The 16,109-nt window shown below is 38.6% G+C and overlaps 1 protein-coding gene across 1 annotated transcript; it reads right to left on the reverse strand.

Moving 5' to 3' along the window:
• Positions 1-2,231: 2,231 nt before the first annotated feature.
• On the reverse strand, positions 2,232-15,224 carry LOC148419902 (bifunctional 3'-phosphoadenosine 5'-phosphosulfate synthase 2-like). The gene is made up of 12 exons (XM_088421160.1): positions 14,533-15,224; positions 11,177-11,291; positions 10,687-10,922; positions 9,851-9,989; positions 9,601-9,719; positions 7,663-7,776; positions 7,294-7,405; positions 6,112-6,317; positions 5,897-6,032; positions 5,231-5,499; positions 4,365-4,594; positions 2,232-3,510 (listed from the first exon to the last, which is right to left on the reverse strand). The coding sequence occupies exons 1-12, from the start codon at positions 14,557-14,559 to the stop codon at positions 3,369-3,371; spliced, it is 1,845 nt and encodes a 614-aa protein (XP_088277286.1). The 5' UTR covers positions 14,560-15,224; the 3' UTR covers positions 2,232-3,368.
• Positions 15,225-16,109: the final 885 nt, after the last annotated feature.

Here is a 16,109-nt window from a genome sequence, read left to right on the forward strand (position 1 = left end):
AAAGAAGGTAGAGCAGGCTGGGCTTTTAGTACGCGTATCCCGCCGCCTTCGTCATGTAGTCCCGCAGTTCAAGTCAAACGGATCACTGCGCGATAATTTCACCGAATATGCATCTTTTTAACGATTATTTCATAACGTGTGCGGTATCGGATGATATGCGTTGCAAAAAGTGGGACGCAATCGGGTAATGTTTGACCGCGGCGGAAGGATACAAGAGGTACGCACGCGACGGCTCCCTTCTGTCAAAGTGATCACGTGTGACTATAATTAGGGAAGTTTCTCACATAAAATGTCACTTTTTTCGCGCTTTTTTTCCTCACGCACAACCCTGTCGTCTTGTTTATAAAAATACGGAAATTTCTCGATTTTTTCAACGAACTAAATTGATTCTCATTTCATATTTTTTATTATTACTGTATTGTTATGATTCATTAAATTATACTTAATCATAAACGATCGCCTAATGTCGGCGAGGGGGGCGTAGGTATGGCAAGCAAACGTCAAAAACATGAAAAAGATTAAATTTGACTGTCTGAAATTTTGCAATTTGATATTACCTGCGTTTTTCTGAGTCGTTCGTGATATGCTGAATACTGTAGGTGGAATTTGAATTCAAGGTATCTATGACGTAATTGTGACGAGTCAAAACGAGAAAGAGCTGCAATCACTTTGCCCATAGAACAATGACGTCACTTTTGCTATTTCATCTGAAAGGCTCCTTTGAGAAATATATAACTAGCTGAGTGCGAGTTATCTCATGATTTTGAGTCAGAATCAACATTTCCATAACGTAAATATTTACCATTGAGTCACAGATAATTCACATAACAGATGCATGTGTGCTCACTCCATTAATTTATGGCCTAATCTGGAATCGTATGATTGGTTGTCACGTAATTATTCTTACCTACAAAAATGTAACAAACATTTACATCATCTTTGCCCAAATTATCTAATTAGATATCAATAATATATATTTTTCGACTTCTACAGCACCACAGGTTTGTGTTGACAAAAGATCTGTTGGTAAAATAATTTTCCCGAAAAAAGGCTGCAGTTATAATGTTGTACAATATGCCATTAATCCCAGGGTGTTCATACTTTATTGTCCGACCTTTTGGGCCTTATTAATATAAAAATATGATAGTACCTCTATAAGCCTGTGAATACTTTTGATATTGTCTGTCTACATGTGTTGCTACGCCATTTGTGTTCATACCACATAGCACAATAATACATATTGTCGCTGCATTGTAGGGAATTTATATTCCCCCGAGGTTCAAAGAATTTCATGGCGGGCCGGATCCCGTGCTCAGATTTCCCCATCCTCAATCCAACCAAAGAGGCATTTGATGATAATCAAGAAGAAACACATGTAGAATCCATAATCACTGTGGTCCAATCACATCTGGCCGCAGGCTGCATCTAGAACAATGGAAGCATCGCAATCCACACACATTTTTTTTTTTTTTTTTTATAACTGTCATTATGGCTTCTTTAAGAATCATTATGATCATCAACATTCATGTTGAACAACATGAATGTGGATTGAATTAGGTTACACTCAAGAATCCCAGCCCCAGGAAGTGTGCGCCACATTCGGAGAGATTTACTCCAACAGCTGTCCTTGTCGTTCCTTTGTAACACGACATGTCGGCTGTGCCGTAGTTGGGAGATTTTATTAAGTCCCAAGCAGTGCAGCTCAGCAGATTTGAAAATTGGGTTACCTGGAACATCACAGATTAAATGATCTGATCCCATGTAAGGCTAATTAAAAATCTGCTTCTTGCAGGAGAAGATGGTTGTGCCCATCGGGAGAATGCTCATCCTGCTTTAAATCCGGCACGAGGCTTAATGACTGGCTGAATTAATCGTCAGTCATACAAATGGATCCAAACATCTCCTAAGCATCACTTGAATGGAGCTTCTAAACCTGTTAGGATGATCAGAATGGCTGAGGAAGCATCATCATGTGTAGAAACAAGGTATACAACATTCAAACTTTTTCCTCTGAAGAACATTTAGCTCGAAACAAAGATTTGAATTCCTAACCCATATTTCAAACACAACGGCAAGATACAGTAAATATTTCGATGAAAATAAACTTCAATAACAATGCCACGCGCAGTTCAAGCCAACAGAGGGCGCCGTTGTGCTCCTAAGGGTGAAATCCATGACATTCATAAGTGCCATATATCCGAATGAACAGACTTTTGAGTATGCAAGGATGATTCATGATAACAAATAGGTTTATTACTGTATTTTACATTCACATCTACTTCCTCCTCACATCGCAAGCGTTTGAATGCCCACTTTTACAGGAACACATACAGTACATCCTCGAGGTCATTTTGGCCTGCACGGTCAGTTTGATTAAATAGAATAATTAATTTATTATCTAAATTTAAACTAAAATATGCATTTCTTATAAATAACTGACAGCTAATAATAGTTCTAAGAATACTGCCTGCATCTAAATATTGCAGGAAAATCTCAGATGATAAAATGTACCTTAGGTTTAGATGTAGCCAAAACGATGTCCAGAGTTGGCACTAGGAGAGTTTTTTTTTCAATGTTTGTAAACAATAGATGCAAAGATACCTACTTAGTTAATTGGAATCAATGACAACTAAAAAATTCATTAAAACTACTGCATTTAGCCGGTTTCCTCAACTACTCTGGACATGTTTACTATGAGAATGTTTTAGTTTTTCTCCCACCCTAAACCACGTGTGACATCACTGTGAAAATATCTCTACACATACATTTGAAGTAAAGGGTACTTTCAAGTTGGATGTATAGACAGGAGAAAATAGTGCTCATGTATTATAAACTTTAGGCACTTTAGGTAGTGGTGGTATTTCATTCAATTCATACAAATAAACAGGAATCTTTAAACGTATTTAAAAAAACGGAATCGTTACATGAAGTTTATCCATGTATCCTTCAGAAACTATATTAAAATATCATAGAGCTCAAAGTTAAAAATAGATTAGATTCTTCTTTCTTATGTTACTTCTGTATAAAAATACATTGCATATGCATTCATGGCCACTTGCCACATTATTAAGTAGACTAAATAATCTTCCATGTGTACTGAACCAGTTCCAAATATTTGATCTTAAAAGAGCTGAGCTCAAGCGTAATAAATTGGCGAGGGAGTTCAATTGCACAATGGAATGATAAATCGGACGAATTTAAAAGGAATGCCCGTGAACTACTTTGAAAGTACTTTGATTTGGCAACCAGTTCCCCGACACCCAAGTGAGTTACAATGCCATTTACTTCTCATACTGGCCCTAAAAATTCAGAACACCAGCTGGGAATAACCGTCATTGTCTTGCAGTAGTAAAGCGGTGTGGCGCCCGTTACTGGTCCTTTTGCAGCGAGTTGTAGTAGTCCACCAGCACCTTCCAGGCCTTGGGGGCCATGAAGCCGTCCGGTGGGTTCTGTCCGTTGCGTGCCAAGTTTCTCATCTTGGTTCCGGAGATGAACTCAAAGTCGGCGTGACTAACGGGAAGAGAAACACGGACGGGAGGGGGGGGGGGCAAGGTCAGGTTACGGCGAGATTGGAGAGGAGATATGATGGTTATAAGTAGGAGTACGTCTGCAAAAATAACATGTGGGACATAAGCAAAGTCCGTCTATATACGGATCATGTGTCCGCTTGTGGGCTAAGAAAAACAATGGCTGAAATTGAGGACACATATATGATTTGGTCCACAAAAGGAAATAAAAATATAAGCTCATGTCAACAGGATATAACAGTATATATAACATTATAGCCACAGGCTTGGCCATAGAGTAAATGGTTATCAAAATACAAAAGCTCAATAAAACAGCATGCAACCATGTCACGTACTGTAAATCATACGAAGCAGTTCACAATCAATATTTATCTAATAACAGAACAAAGACATAAAACATTTTAATAAAATACGCGACACTCAACTTAGATGCTGACTACATTTACTAGAATGCTGCGCATTTGTTTTGCTAGACGAATTTGGCTATAACAAGTTTTGCTAGTCAAATCTGGCTATATGAAGCCTTAATCTAACCAATCAGAAGACTGAACATTTTTAACATTATTGTGGGTCGGCGAGTTGACCCTGTGAGGTCAATGTGAAATCTGACTGGTTAAAAAAAGCTGTCAAATTACTAACATCTTAAATTGAATTCATCTCATGGAACTACTCATTCTGAAGGCCCCGGGCAGATTAGATTAACATGGCAACATAGGCCAAAATCTGATTGGGCAAAAGTTAAAAAATAAAATAAAATAGATTCCACGTGCATGTGTTGAAAGGAAGCATATGAAATAAATTGTCAAACCAAATGCAAAAGAACATTTATGGGCTCACCGCTCAGGGTCAAAAAAGTCCATGGCCTTTTTGGACTTGTTGTAGGCAGCAACCCTGAAGGGAATGATCTCCACTGAGGTGAGGCCCGGTGCCATGGAGAGCACCTTGCCACCATGTGTGGGTTCATAGAGGTCTTTCTTGGTCTCTGGGTGGGGCATCCCAGCGGGGTCCCGGCCGACGATGTAAAAGTTGGCCCCTGAGATCATGCGAGCCCTGCAGTGCCATTGCACCTAATGGCGACGGTAAAGGGGAAGTCAACCTCTAAATTTTCCTTATATTTATATATTCTATAAAGTCACACTGGTTGGAATATGGCATTCTGATTTGTGGAATATGAATTAAGCAGCAATGTTTTGCCTCTTGCTGTCAATTGAAAATGACATCACGGTGCCCCAGAGCTCAGGTAACAACCAATCATGGCTCAGTTTGTATACATCACATGAGCAAACTCAGAAAATAGATGAGCCGTGATTGGTTGTAACCTAAATAATGAGCAACTATGAGTCGGTCACTCAGTCAGTCACATTTTGAGATTAGGGCTGAAGGATATGGTCTTAAAATGAAAATAAAATCCACTCAAGTTGGTTCATTTTTTGTGGAGCTTAACGATCCACACCTATATAAGATTTTGATTTGGAATTAGGATATAAGCAATTACCTTTATAAGTTATCTAAAGTTTTACTACGGTGACCGAATTGCTACGTTAATTGTACTCCCCACCACTAGAGGGTGCTAACAGACAATGAAACGGTAAAGGGTTGTTTGAACGTCTCTTTTTAGCAGAACGTATTTATTTTTAACACAACTATCTGTAATTCTTCTTAAGTACAGAATATGACTACTCAATTAGATAACAATTCCTTGCCTCTGTGGGTCCAGCGTACATCATGGGCGAGGGGAAGATGGCCACAATGGTGCTGGCCGGGTCCAGGACGGCCTCTTCCAATACTGCGGCGTGCTGCTTCATGCGCCAAGGCAGGGGAACGTCGTCGTCTTTGGTCCAGCCACCGAGCGGGTGCAACAGGAGGACCGGGTTCTTGTAGCCACGCTCCAGCAGACGCCGCTTGGTGTCCTGCATCAGGAGAGCGTGGCCATTGTGGACCGGGTTGCGCAGCTGAAATGCAAATACTGCATCTGGGAAGACAAAACATCCCGTAGTTGCTGAATGAGAATTAGTTTATGGTGTCAAAACGGTATGAAAAGCCAACTAGCATTCTGAATTTTCTTTTGTCCATGGGATATCAGGATGTGTATCAAATAGAAATGCTCAAATGGATTTTCATATTGTGATCATGCATGGATTAGATTTTTTTTTAAACAATCATGCTTGCACCACAAACATCTTAAAACAGTCAAAAGTGCGTGACAACCCTTGATCACGAGAAAGTACAAACGTCACATCACCAAGTTCTCTATTTACCAATTCTTCTCGGCTTCTTTGCTATGTTTTTCTGAAAGAAAAATGTCACGTTCTAAAATCCTTCAATGTTGACCTCTTAGGTGACAACAAGTTTTATGTTGTATTTTGGACCTGCTTTCATGTCTTTGAACTTCTGCTTGAGTTCCCGAGGAGTAAAACGGAACTGGTCCAGTCCGTCATTCCATTTGATGGGCTCAAGTACCTCCAGGTCACCACCAGCCAGCCAGTCTCCGCCCTCCATAACCATCTGCACACACGTTGAATGTCAGTTGAGCAATCGTCATTACTTAACAAAATAATAATCAAAATAACTAAAGAGAAGACACCTTGATGTAAGGGTGTTGCGGACATGTTGTTCCCCACTGTCGCGCACAGCGTTCCTCCTTGCGGTGTTCATAGAACTCCGGGTTCCGCAAAATGGCCACCTTGGAGCCCGCGTATTCTAGCGCTATGGCCGCACAGCCGTCTAGCTCCTGCTTGGTCTCTGTGCTGACTGGCAGGACGATAGGGACGGACATGTTGATGGCGCCTCCTGAGATGAAAAACAATATGAGAGATTGGCTTATGTACAAACGTATTCTCAAGTGGGTTGGACTGGTAAAATCATGGTATAAAACTAAAAAACAAGAGTCAAATACATGTTTATTCTTGCTGTTTTTTTTCTAATATTTCGTTAATTCCCAGCGAATAGCTGCGGACAACTGTAAATATATTTCTGTAAATTAAATGAATAAATGATGAAACATAAATATCCAGTGGAAGGAAAATCAAAATATGTGGTTATATGACTTCATTTCAAGGAGTACAGTGAAGTGCAAAGCAAATGAAACAGTATACAATGGTGCTGTTGTGTCTCACTTAAGACACTGGGTAGCACCTACGTAATTACATACATAAAAGAAAAAAGTTGAAAACTCACAAAGAGAAAGTCATGTCAAATTCATTAGCACTAAATGCAAACCGTTGAGCTTGTGATTAAGTAATTTTAAAAAGAAATACAATACTGATTGTTTGTAATACAAAACAAACCAAAGCTGAATTTCTGGTCATGGCCCAGATGGCGGCCCCCACCCATTGTGAATCTCTTCCGGGCGATCAAAGGATTTTACCTGCGCTGAGCAATAGCTAGATGCTAATACTAACGTTAAGGCTCTTGTAGCGTTCCACTTTCTGTCACTGAAGCAGTCAGCAAGCTATCCTGCAAAAGTGTGGCAAATTCTGACAAATTGAAGTGCTCATCTGGGCATTGCATAAAAGTATGAATCGCCATCTATTTATTATGGACGGCGGGCAAATGGGTTTGGCACTATTCATTTTTTTAATGCTTCACAAAATCATTTTGTGGGGCCGATTAAACCTTGCGGGCCCGATCCGGCCCGTGGGCTATACGTTTGACACCCCTGAATATAGAGAGCCTATTTGCTAGCCTCACTATCTGCGCAGAAATGTCACAAAGGAGTGTCACAACAGGATACAAATAGACAGAACATGACAGTGTAGACTCTCACCATCCAAGAGGCTGTCAAAGTGCAAGACCTGAAGGAACTCTCGCTCTCTCATGAAACCTTTTAGAGGACTGGCCCAACCCTCAGCCAAAACCTGCACCCATTGCAAGTCCAACTGCCATCAAAAATGAAAAACATAAAAAAAGAGATGAGATCAGGTTTATGGGAAATCATACATATCGTTATAATTGTCAAGCAGCACGCGACATCAGTTTTTTATAAAAAAATAAGACTGTCTGAATTTTTTGTGAATGTCACTCACATAAGCAATGGCGAATGTTTCAGGGACATTCAAAACATGTCCGCTATGATAACTCTTATGTCCATCTGCTGTGGAACATGATAAATAAGGCCAAAATAGAGAGCGGTTACCTTGGTGATGCTTATGGTGGGCAGCGTGCTTGCATCGGTCACGGCGAGAGTTAGCTTGTTCTCCGGAACAAATAGTTCATTGGCCTCCTCCATGATCTCACCTGGCACAATGTTCTAAATGCAAAAAGAAGATGTTGAATGGCATGGTGTGATTAGCTTTTCTTTTCAAAACAAAAACAGTAAACATTCAGTTTTGGTAAAAATAAAAACCCCTTAAGAAAGCTCTCTTCGTGGTAGAGTTCGTCGCCATGACGACTTAGGCTGCTGACAGAACCAGTCCTCTGGTCTTAATGTAGCATGAGAGCCGCTTTGTGGTTGAACCAAAAAAGCTCTTTAACCTTTACAGGCGAAATTAATTCGACTTTTTTTGACATGCAGCAGAGTGGCAAAAGTTGTAATTGTATTTGAATAGTCCTTTTCACCAGGATGTCCACATTTTTGACACCGTGCTTTCAGGAACTCCTTTGAATTTTTAACCAGCTTTATACATGCTGTGAATTTTTATGTTGAGCTTCTTTTGTTAAAAAAGATCAAGTTTATTGCCTGTAAAAGTTAATAGTTTTTAATTACAACTTATTATTCTAATTTAAAATTCATAAAGATATAATGTAATATAGTAAAATATCACATATTATACAATAATAGCAGTAAAATAAAAGTAATATTCTATTTCAATTTTGTTTGGTTAGGTTATGGTGCATTTTAGCTTCATGGCCACAAGTCAAATATCCCTTACATTTTTTGAGCAATGTATATTAGGACAGTTAATGCACAATAATTTGTGTTTTGCCATTTTGAAAGGGTTTAAACCTCATATTTCAGATGACCAGCAGGTGTCTCTGTAAGTATTTTTTTTTCTGTTTGCTTTTGCGCCATGGAACAAAAGCAACTTAAAAATTGTTCAAGTTTTGATGTGTGTGGGACAAAATCACGTGGCAGAAATGACAAATACTGTATGTAAAAAACAGACCTGGAAACGTGAACAATTTTAGGAAAAAATGACTAATGTAGAAGATGTGAAATTATGTCTTCTTTTAATTGTTAAACTCAGGAGCATTTTTTAATATTTAATGTATTTTTTTCCATTTTACAAAACACAACTGATAAATGAATCTGTTTTACATATAAACAGATGTATAAACACGTTTTATTAATGATATTTACTGTACATACTGTAAACGTTTGTTAGGATTGTACTAAAATAAAGTCAAATAAACTATAATTTAATACTATGACTTTACCATAAATTAAATATGAAAGACATTTTCTTAATCTACTTCAATTAGTTTTTAACTTACTAAACACTTTGACTTGCGCTATTTCAAGTGTTCTCTACGACGCCTTAACAAAACAAATTTTGCCAAACAAGTATGGCGTAAATCAGTCAGTAAATAACAAGTCAACAACAATACAACAGTATTGCAAATTATGATGTAGATTTATCAGTTTAACTTAACATATTTCATGAAACTGGAATGTAAACTGCACCAAATCTCAGCATATACTGTAAATATAAATAAATAAATATATATATATATAATATATATATATATATATATATATATATATATGTACACACACATATATACATATACATACAGTATATGTATTGGCAGCTGAGCGAACATTGCAACAGAAAGAAAAATATGCACATTGATACATTTCCATGAGACGGAATGATTTACACTGATGATGTATAATTTCACAGCAAAACCACATCAGATATGAGGCAACAACTTCTTGGAAACTGTGCTGTGACGCACGCCGTCTGATGTAGTCCTCTGGATTTATTTAGTAACGATGCAGCATATTTGCACTTGCACTTTTACATGACACAAACTCAACCTTGTGTTTATTTGTCAGTTCCCTTACAAAGAGGCTGAAAAAGGCACATCCTTGTAAATGCACTGTGACAAAACGTTACCGCGTCACACCCACCTGCTCGCGGAGCATCTCCAGCACTTGTTCCAGGCACTCATTCACTGAGAGCTCTCCAGTTTTCAACACCAACTCCGGCGCCTCGGGGCGCTCGTAGTCAGAGTCGATCCCTGTGAAGCCTGTCGACAAAAGATCGAGAAACAAAGGCTGTAACAACACTGGAGGCGCTCTATTATCCATTTTTGAATGATGATTGAGAAGAGGGTGGGAACATGGACTGTACAGTGCAAATAGTTAAAGATTGTCCAACCTTTAATCTCGCCGGCTCGAGCCTTCTTGTAAAGTCCTTTTACATCTCTGCTCTCGCACACCTCCAAGGGAGCGTGGATAAACACCTCGAAAAATGGCAGCCCGGCGCTCGCGTGGATTTTCCTGGCCTCGTTACGATCCTGTGGGGAAAAGAACGATGCAGTTAATCAACAAAATGCTGCAAATGTCACCTCAAAAATCGTAAATGTGTGTCTGTGTTATACTGCATGGGCTCATTTAGTGACATGGCGCCTATTCAGCTCCAGAGAATACTTGGTAAGGCCTTAATTTTGGCCAATCTATGTTTTGAAAGACAAATAATGCAAATAAGTATTATTCAATATTGTATTACAGCATTCTTTAAATTACTGAAATGTATACTAGGTATTACTACTAGTTATGATGTTTTCTTGGAATTTCCCAAGAAGTCTAATGAAAGTCAGCGTAATTTTCAAGTCATCAGGCATTAAGAATATATTAGTAATGAAAAAAAAAAAAGACTATTTTCAGTTCACGGCGTGTAAATGTTTTGAAATTATTGTGTGAAATATTTTTGAATCACTTTTCTTTTAGGACTTATGATGTTATTATAGGGAGATCAGTTCAAAATCATTCAAATTATACTCCAAAGACTAATGAATACACGCTAACTGTCATTTACATGGATTATTTTGGAAAATCATTAAAATATGATTTGCAAAATAATTTGGAATGCAGTGTATTCAAGGTGTGGTGATTATTTAAGCAAATGGCAGTCTTTGGTTCTGTGGAAACAGAATTTGTTTTCAGCATCAACTATATCTCCTACTCTGCTGAAGTAATCGGACATATTCTGACCTTGGTAAATGGGGAAATGAAACTGGTGATGCAAACGAGTCCAGCGTCCGCAAAGAGTCGGGCAACCTCGGCGATGCGGCGAATGTTCTCCTCGCGGTCCACGGCCGAAAAGCCCAGGTTCTTATTTAGGCCGTGACGAATGTTGTCGCCGTCCAGGGAGTAGCACGGGATCGCATGGGACACCAGGAACTCTTCCAGGGCAAAACTGATGGTCGTTTTTCCTGCCCCAGACAAACCTGGAAGGAGGAAGGAGAAATATGAAATAACAGTACCTACAATAAAGAAAATGTTGTTTTTTCGGATTTCACCACGACATCACACATTGGTGCTAGTCTTTTCGGGACCCCGAGACTAAACTAGAGGTTTCTCTTTTCAGGGTCCGGTAAAGTAGGACACGCTATGCATTTCAGCTCAAGACAATTGTACCCTCGCCTACTATTTCGCAACTATAATTTTAAAAATGAAAAAAAGGGATTATGGTGTGATTTACCTGTGAGCCAGATAGTGCACCCTCTGAACCCTCCCCTGGTGCCCACAACCTGCCCCCTCTTGCTGCGACTGACATGGTGGGCCTGGTAGACCACATTGGTAGACCTGTTGAGGTTCTGTAATAGAAAATCAAGAAAACAGCTGTTCAGTTCATGTTAAAGTTGCTCAATTTCACTGAGGCATCTAATGTAACTTGACAAATGGATCAAATGTAAACTTGAATCTCAAAGGCTCAGCTATTCCATGTAATGACATGAACAGACTGACAATGTTGATTCCGAAGAGGACTATGCAAACTATCATGTCCTGGTCCACCTTCTTTACGTTGTTCATAATTCTGTTTACATTGCATGTGGCTTTACGTTGATTGATCGATGCCATTGTTCTTTTCAGTCTTAAGTTTGTCCAGTGTACACAGTCGGGCAGTACATAAAGTAGCAGAAACAGCAATCGAAACACAAAGAGCATATCCCATAAAATGAAGCAGGATGTCTGTTTAACTTGACCTTAAAACATAGGTGGAGACCCTTTTTTTTAAGTTCTCTAAATTCCTTTATAAATATGTGACATCAAACAAACACGATGCAGTCATTTAAGAAATGTCCATTTGTGGGTTAGTAGTTTAGGGATGTTTTTTTTAAAAGTTCATCTGAGGGCTTTTTTTATTATTTCAATTTATTATTTGATTTATTTCTACATACTCCGCAATGTTTGACCCTGGAGTGTTTGCACTGGGCTCCTTCATGATTTCTTTCTTTATTTTTAAAGAAGGGATATGACTCAAACTGTCAAACATGTAATTTCCAAGAAATGATGCAAAGGGTTTGTTCCTCTCCAATACTTACTGACAACGACCAATCAAAGTCTTAAACGGCATTTAATTAGAACCGGTTTTCTGTGACTCATGTCATATCTTCCATTTCATTCATCAAAGTCAAATTGACACTTTGCTTTTTGCCATGCACTCAATACGTAGATTAGGCTCGTCACAATTTTGCCTGGATTGAATGTACTAACCCTCATTTTTCAGTAGCTTTAAAAAAAAAAAAAAAAAACACTACTTTTTTCACTACCTTTTTTCCTAGTTGGTATGAAAGAGTGGGTCAAAGTAGCATGCTCAGGTCCCACTGACATGGACCGGGATGTTTCATGAAAGGAGCTGTATTGACTTGCTGAGGGGAGGTGGTGAGAGTGAGAAGCATGGAAGGAATGGTGGTGGTGGTGGTGGTGGTGGAGGCGGGTAAACGGACTGTACAATGTGCCTAGTGTGCTGCCGGCGAGGCCAGAGATGATGTGGCAGCAATCGGGTCCACATGTCACCTTCTTGAATCCACTCTTCACCTCCACCTCCCAAGATCTTGTAAAAGTGGTCTACTGTACTAAACGGTGACTTTGGGGGCTCTTTCTAACTTCTCGGAGTGATATGTAGTTCCACCCAGGAAAATTTTATCTGTCGAGTGACACAAATGAACTTTTGTGTACTCATCATTTTAGACACACACAAAAAACCTTTAAAAAATAAAGTGTACGTTAGATTTGCAAAGCAACAGTGTACAATGGTCTTGGAATACAAAGCTTTGGAATTAATCAACTAAAAAATTAAACATCTTAGGTGAAGTTAATATAATACCGTATTCATGACTTTTCCAATATGTTAGCAGAGTTTAGTAGTGAGTTAGCTAGCATTAGCATGAATTAATAAACCTTGGACACGCTATACACATGTACAGAATCCCCGAATGTTCATATTTTTATACATTTCTCTTTTGTCAGGTCAACTCATGTTTTTTTGTATAGACCTGAATCATCGCAGTCTCAAATGGCTTCACGGTTGAAAAAGAAATCACAGATAGCATCACACATAACATCACAAATAAACAACGGCATTCCTTGTTTCATTGTGAATAAAATGTCAATCTATCCAGCTGTCAAATTACAGATTGATGAAAAATATATATAAAGTACATACATATATAAAACAGCCAAATGAAAAACAAAGTGTTGCGCAATTTGTAACCTCAAAGGTTGTTTTCCAGTACAATTGTTGAAGAAGTTACCAATCCTTTTATTGAATTCCAACATTTCTTTTTTAAAATGAAGGCAATTGTCTATGGCAGTGGTTAGCAAATTGAGGTACAAGTACACTTGGCGGTATGTGACATTTTAACAGTGTTTGGTTACTTTTTAAATTAAGGCCAAATTGATTCTAACATTCTGCAACTTAGTTATGTTTTCCTGACTCCGTTGCACAACATTGTGCCTATGATTTAATGTTCTATATGGATGTGCATTATGATTAGTGACAGAAATTTAGAGTAGACAACCAAGAAATAATACAGGTGATGTTACAAGATCTATGCTCTGGAGTTGAAGTAAAATACACAAGACAGACCACTAAAAATGTAATGTAAGTCAAATCATTTTTCCCAGCTAAAAGAGCTTTTTGGATTAAAAAAAAATAAATCACAGGGCATACATAATTGAAAAAAATAAATAAATTTAAGAACCACTAGTTCATGGCAGTAATAGTAATTGACTTTCGGATCTGGAGACCAGGTGCCCTTTGAGATATCTGTGTAGCTCCATTCTGTTGACTCCCTCCAACGTTTTAGAATATTTTAAAATATATTCATCAATAATTTTCTTTGTTCACCTGTATAACAGTCAAGCGGGAGAGAAAAAAATCTGAAGACTTGCCTGTTGACTCCTTGTACTACACTATTTAACAAAAAACATACAGTATTTATTTTTTAAGCCACCACTTGCTGATATCTTCCATCGTGTTCTCCGAAACTATCATGAGCAGTATCTGATGCGAGAGCGTTTTCAACAGTGGCTTCTTTCTCATCCCACCTTATGAATAGGGCATATTGACATGAAATCATGGCAACAACAACTGGCCCATTCAGTCAACATAGGCAGGCGCTCCACATCACACCTGATAGCACAGAGGATGATGGTCAATGAAATATTATTTTATTGCATTTAGATCTAAGTAAAATGCATTTACACTGACTGGTCACATTTGTAATGAGCCAAAACAAGAGGGGTAAATTTGTGTAGTTGGTTGGTCAATCGTGATTTAATAAACTGATTATTGTATTTTTCAGTGGTGTGGAAAACTAGAAGAAGTAATTAGAAGTTTCTAATCGCCAACTACGACTATAATAATATATTTTTAAATCACTACATTTTGAATGGGTGGCAACATTGGTTCGTCTGCTTTAGAAGGTGTGCCTAATGAAGTGTCCTGTTTTAGTTAGTGGGAATTCAAACTTTGTACGAGTTTAAGATTAGGTCGACGTGTTTTGATAAAGCTCCTCGGTGAATTGGATGACAACTCGCTCCGGCTCTTACCGTACGAGGCTTCTTCACTCCGGACATTTCCGACGAGGGCGACGCCGCCGATGGGCTGCTGGACACCGGACTCTTTGCGCTTGGCTGGCAGGGCCTGAGATGGTGATGCACTCGGTCGTCGTTAACTTTTCTTTTTTGGCTCCGGTCAGCGAAGCCGACGAGGGGGGGGCTTTAAAAAGGGCCTCCAAGACACGTAGCATTCCGCTGGCTGGGACAGCCTCCAGCCTGCCCTTCTCTTTCCTCCTCCTCCTCCGCAGGCATCCACACATGATTAAGCCCGAGTTGGTTGGCCAATGCCGGAGCGTAACGACACTACGGGGCCGGCAGAGTCGCCTCAAAACCGGTAGAACCACAGCCGGCTGCTAGGGTGCCCTCAAAGTTGGGGTACAGCATTTTATCAATGCATCTTTCAGAAACTTAAGCTAGTTTTACCTCCCGTCACGGAACTTTACTCCCTCCAGTCCCGAGGGGCTGTTTTTTTTTTTAAATAATTGTTTTTAGTACTTCGCCGTTAAGGGAAATGTTAAGACGTTGTTTACCTTCGAGCTAGCTTGGTTAGCTTGACTGTTAGCTAACTATTATAGCATAGCATCCAAGGCTAGCTAAGTTTTGATTCGCACGTTTGAGTGGTAAATGTTACATTTTGTCCACCTTAAGTCACATCGTAATAATAAAAAAAAACTTTTAGGCCAAGTTGTTACCCCCTCAAAAACATCCAAAAAGACAAGATATTAAAACTGTAAACCTGATAGCCGGTGTTTATTTCCTCAAAAGCCACTTGTTGCAGCTCTCTCAATGTTAAACGACTTGAGTGCGCATTTTATAAGCGTTTCCTTGTTTACCCCAGCTAAAACCAAATGATGTTTATTTTTTTAAAGTCAAAGATAGATTTATTCAGTCAGAACAGCCCGCACAGGTAGAAAAACATTTAGAGCGTTGACTGTATTATTTTGAAAATACATCATATGAGTCTCGGCATATTAGAAACATTTTTCCCAAAAATGTTTGCATACAGAACTAAATTTTAAAGCTGAAAATGAAATAATAAAATGAAACAAAAATTTCAAATCCCCTACCAATATTAAACCTTCGTATCAATAGATGAGTGCGTAAAATAATCTTTTGTGGACTATTTTTAGTAATTTTGGGGCATGTGCATTAAAACTCTTGAATCTCAAATGACCTTTTTGTATGTCAGGCAAAGAACGAGTGACAAAATACAAAAAAATACATCTGTATCTTAATTTTATTTTTTGTCTATTGTGGATTGATCTTTGTCAAACATGAAAGTATGTATATGTTTGGATAGTATGAATATATATGTTGCTGGAGCCACCTATTTAGTGAGCTAATAGATGTTTTGACAAAATCTCAAACTAAGTTGTGCTTGTAGGGTCAATACAGTTCATAAATCTTTTTTTTTGTGGTGTGTGCTTGAAGATGTGTAATGTCACCTTCAAGATTTTGAAATAATTTTGCCTTAATTTGGCTTTTTTTTTTGCTTTGACTGGAAATAATAGTTTTGGAAACAACAACAGTCAAATCACCTCACGATGAGCAGTAGTTCTGTAAATATT

The sequence above is a fragment of the Hippichthys cyanospilos genome, chromosome 8, assembly GCF_059441005.1.
Source record: "Hippichthys cyanospilos isolate Australia breed blue-spotted pipefish chromosome 8, RoL_Hcya_1.0, whole genome shotgun sequence".
In the NCBI taxonomy this organism is placed as follows: Eukaryota; Metazoa; Chordata; class Actinopteri; order Syngnathiformes; family Syngnathidae; genus Hippichthys; species Hippichthys cyanospilos.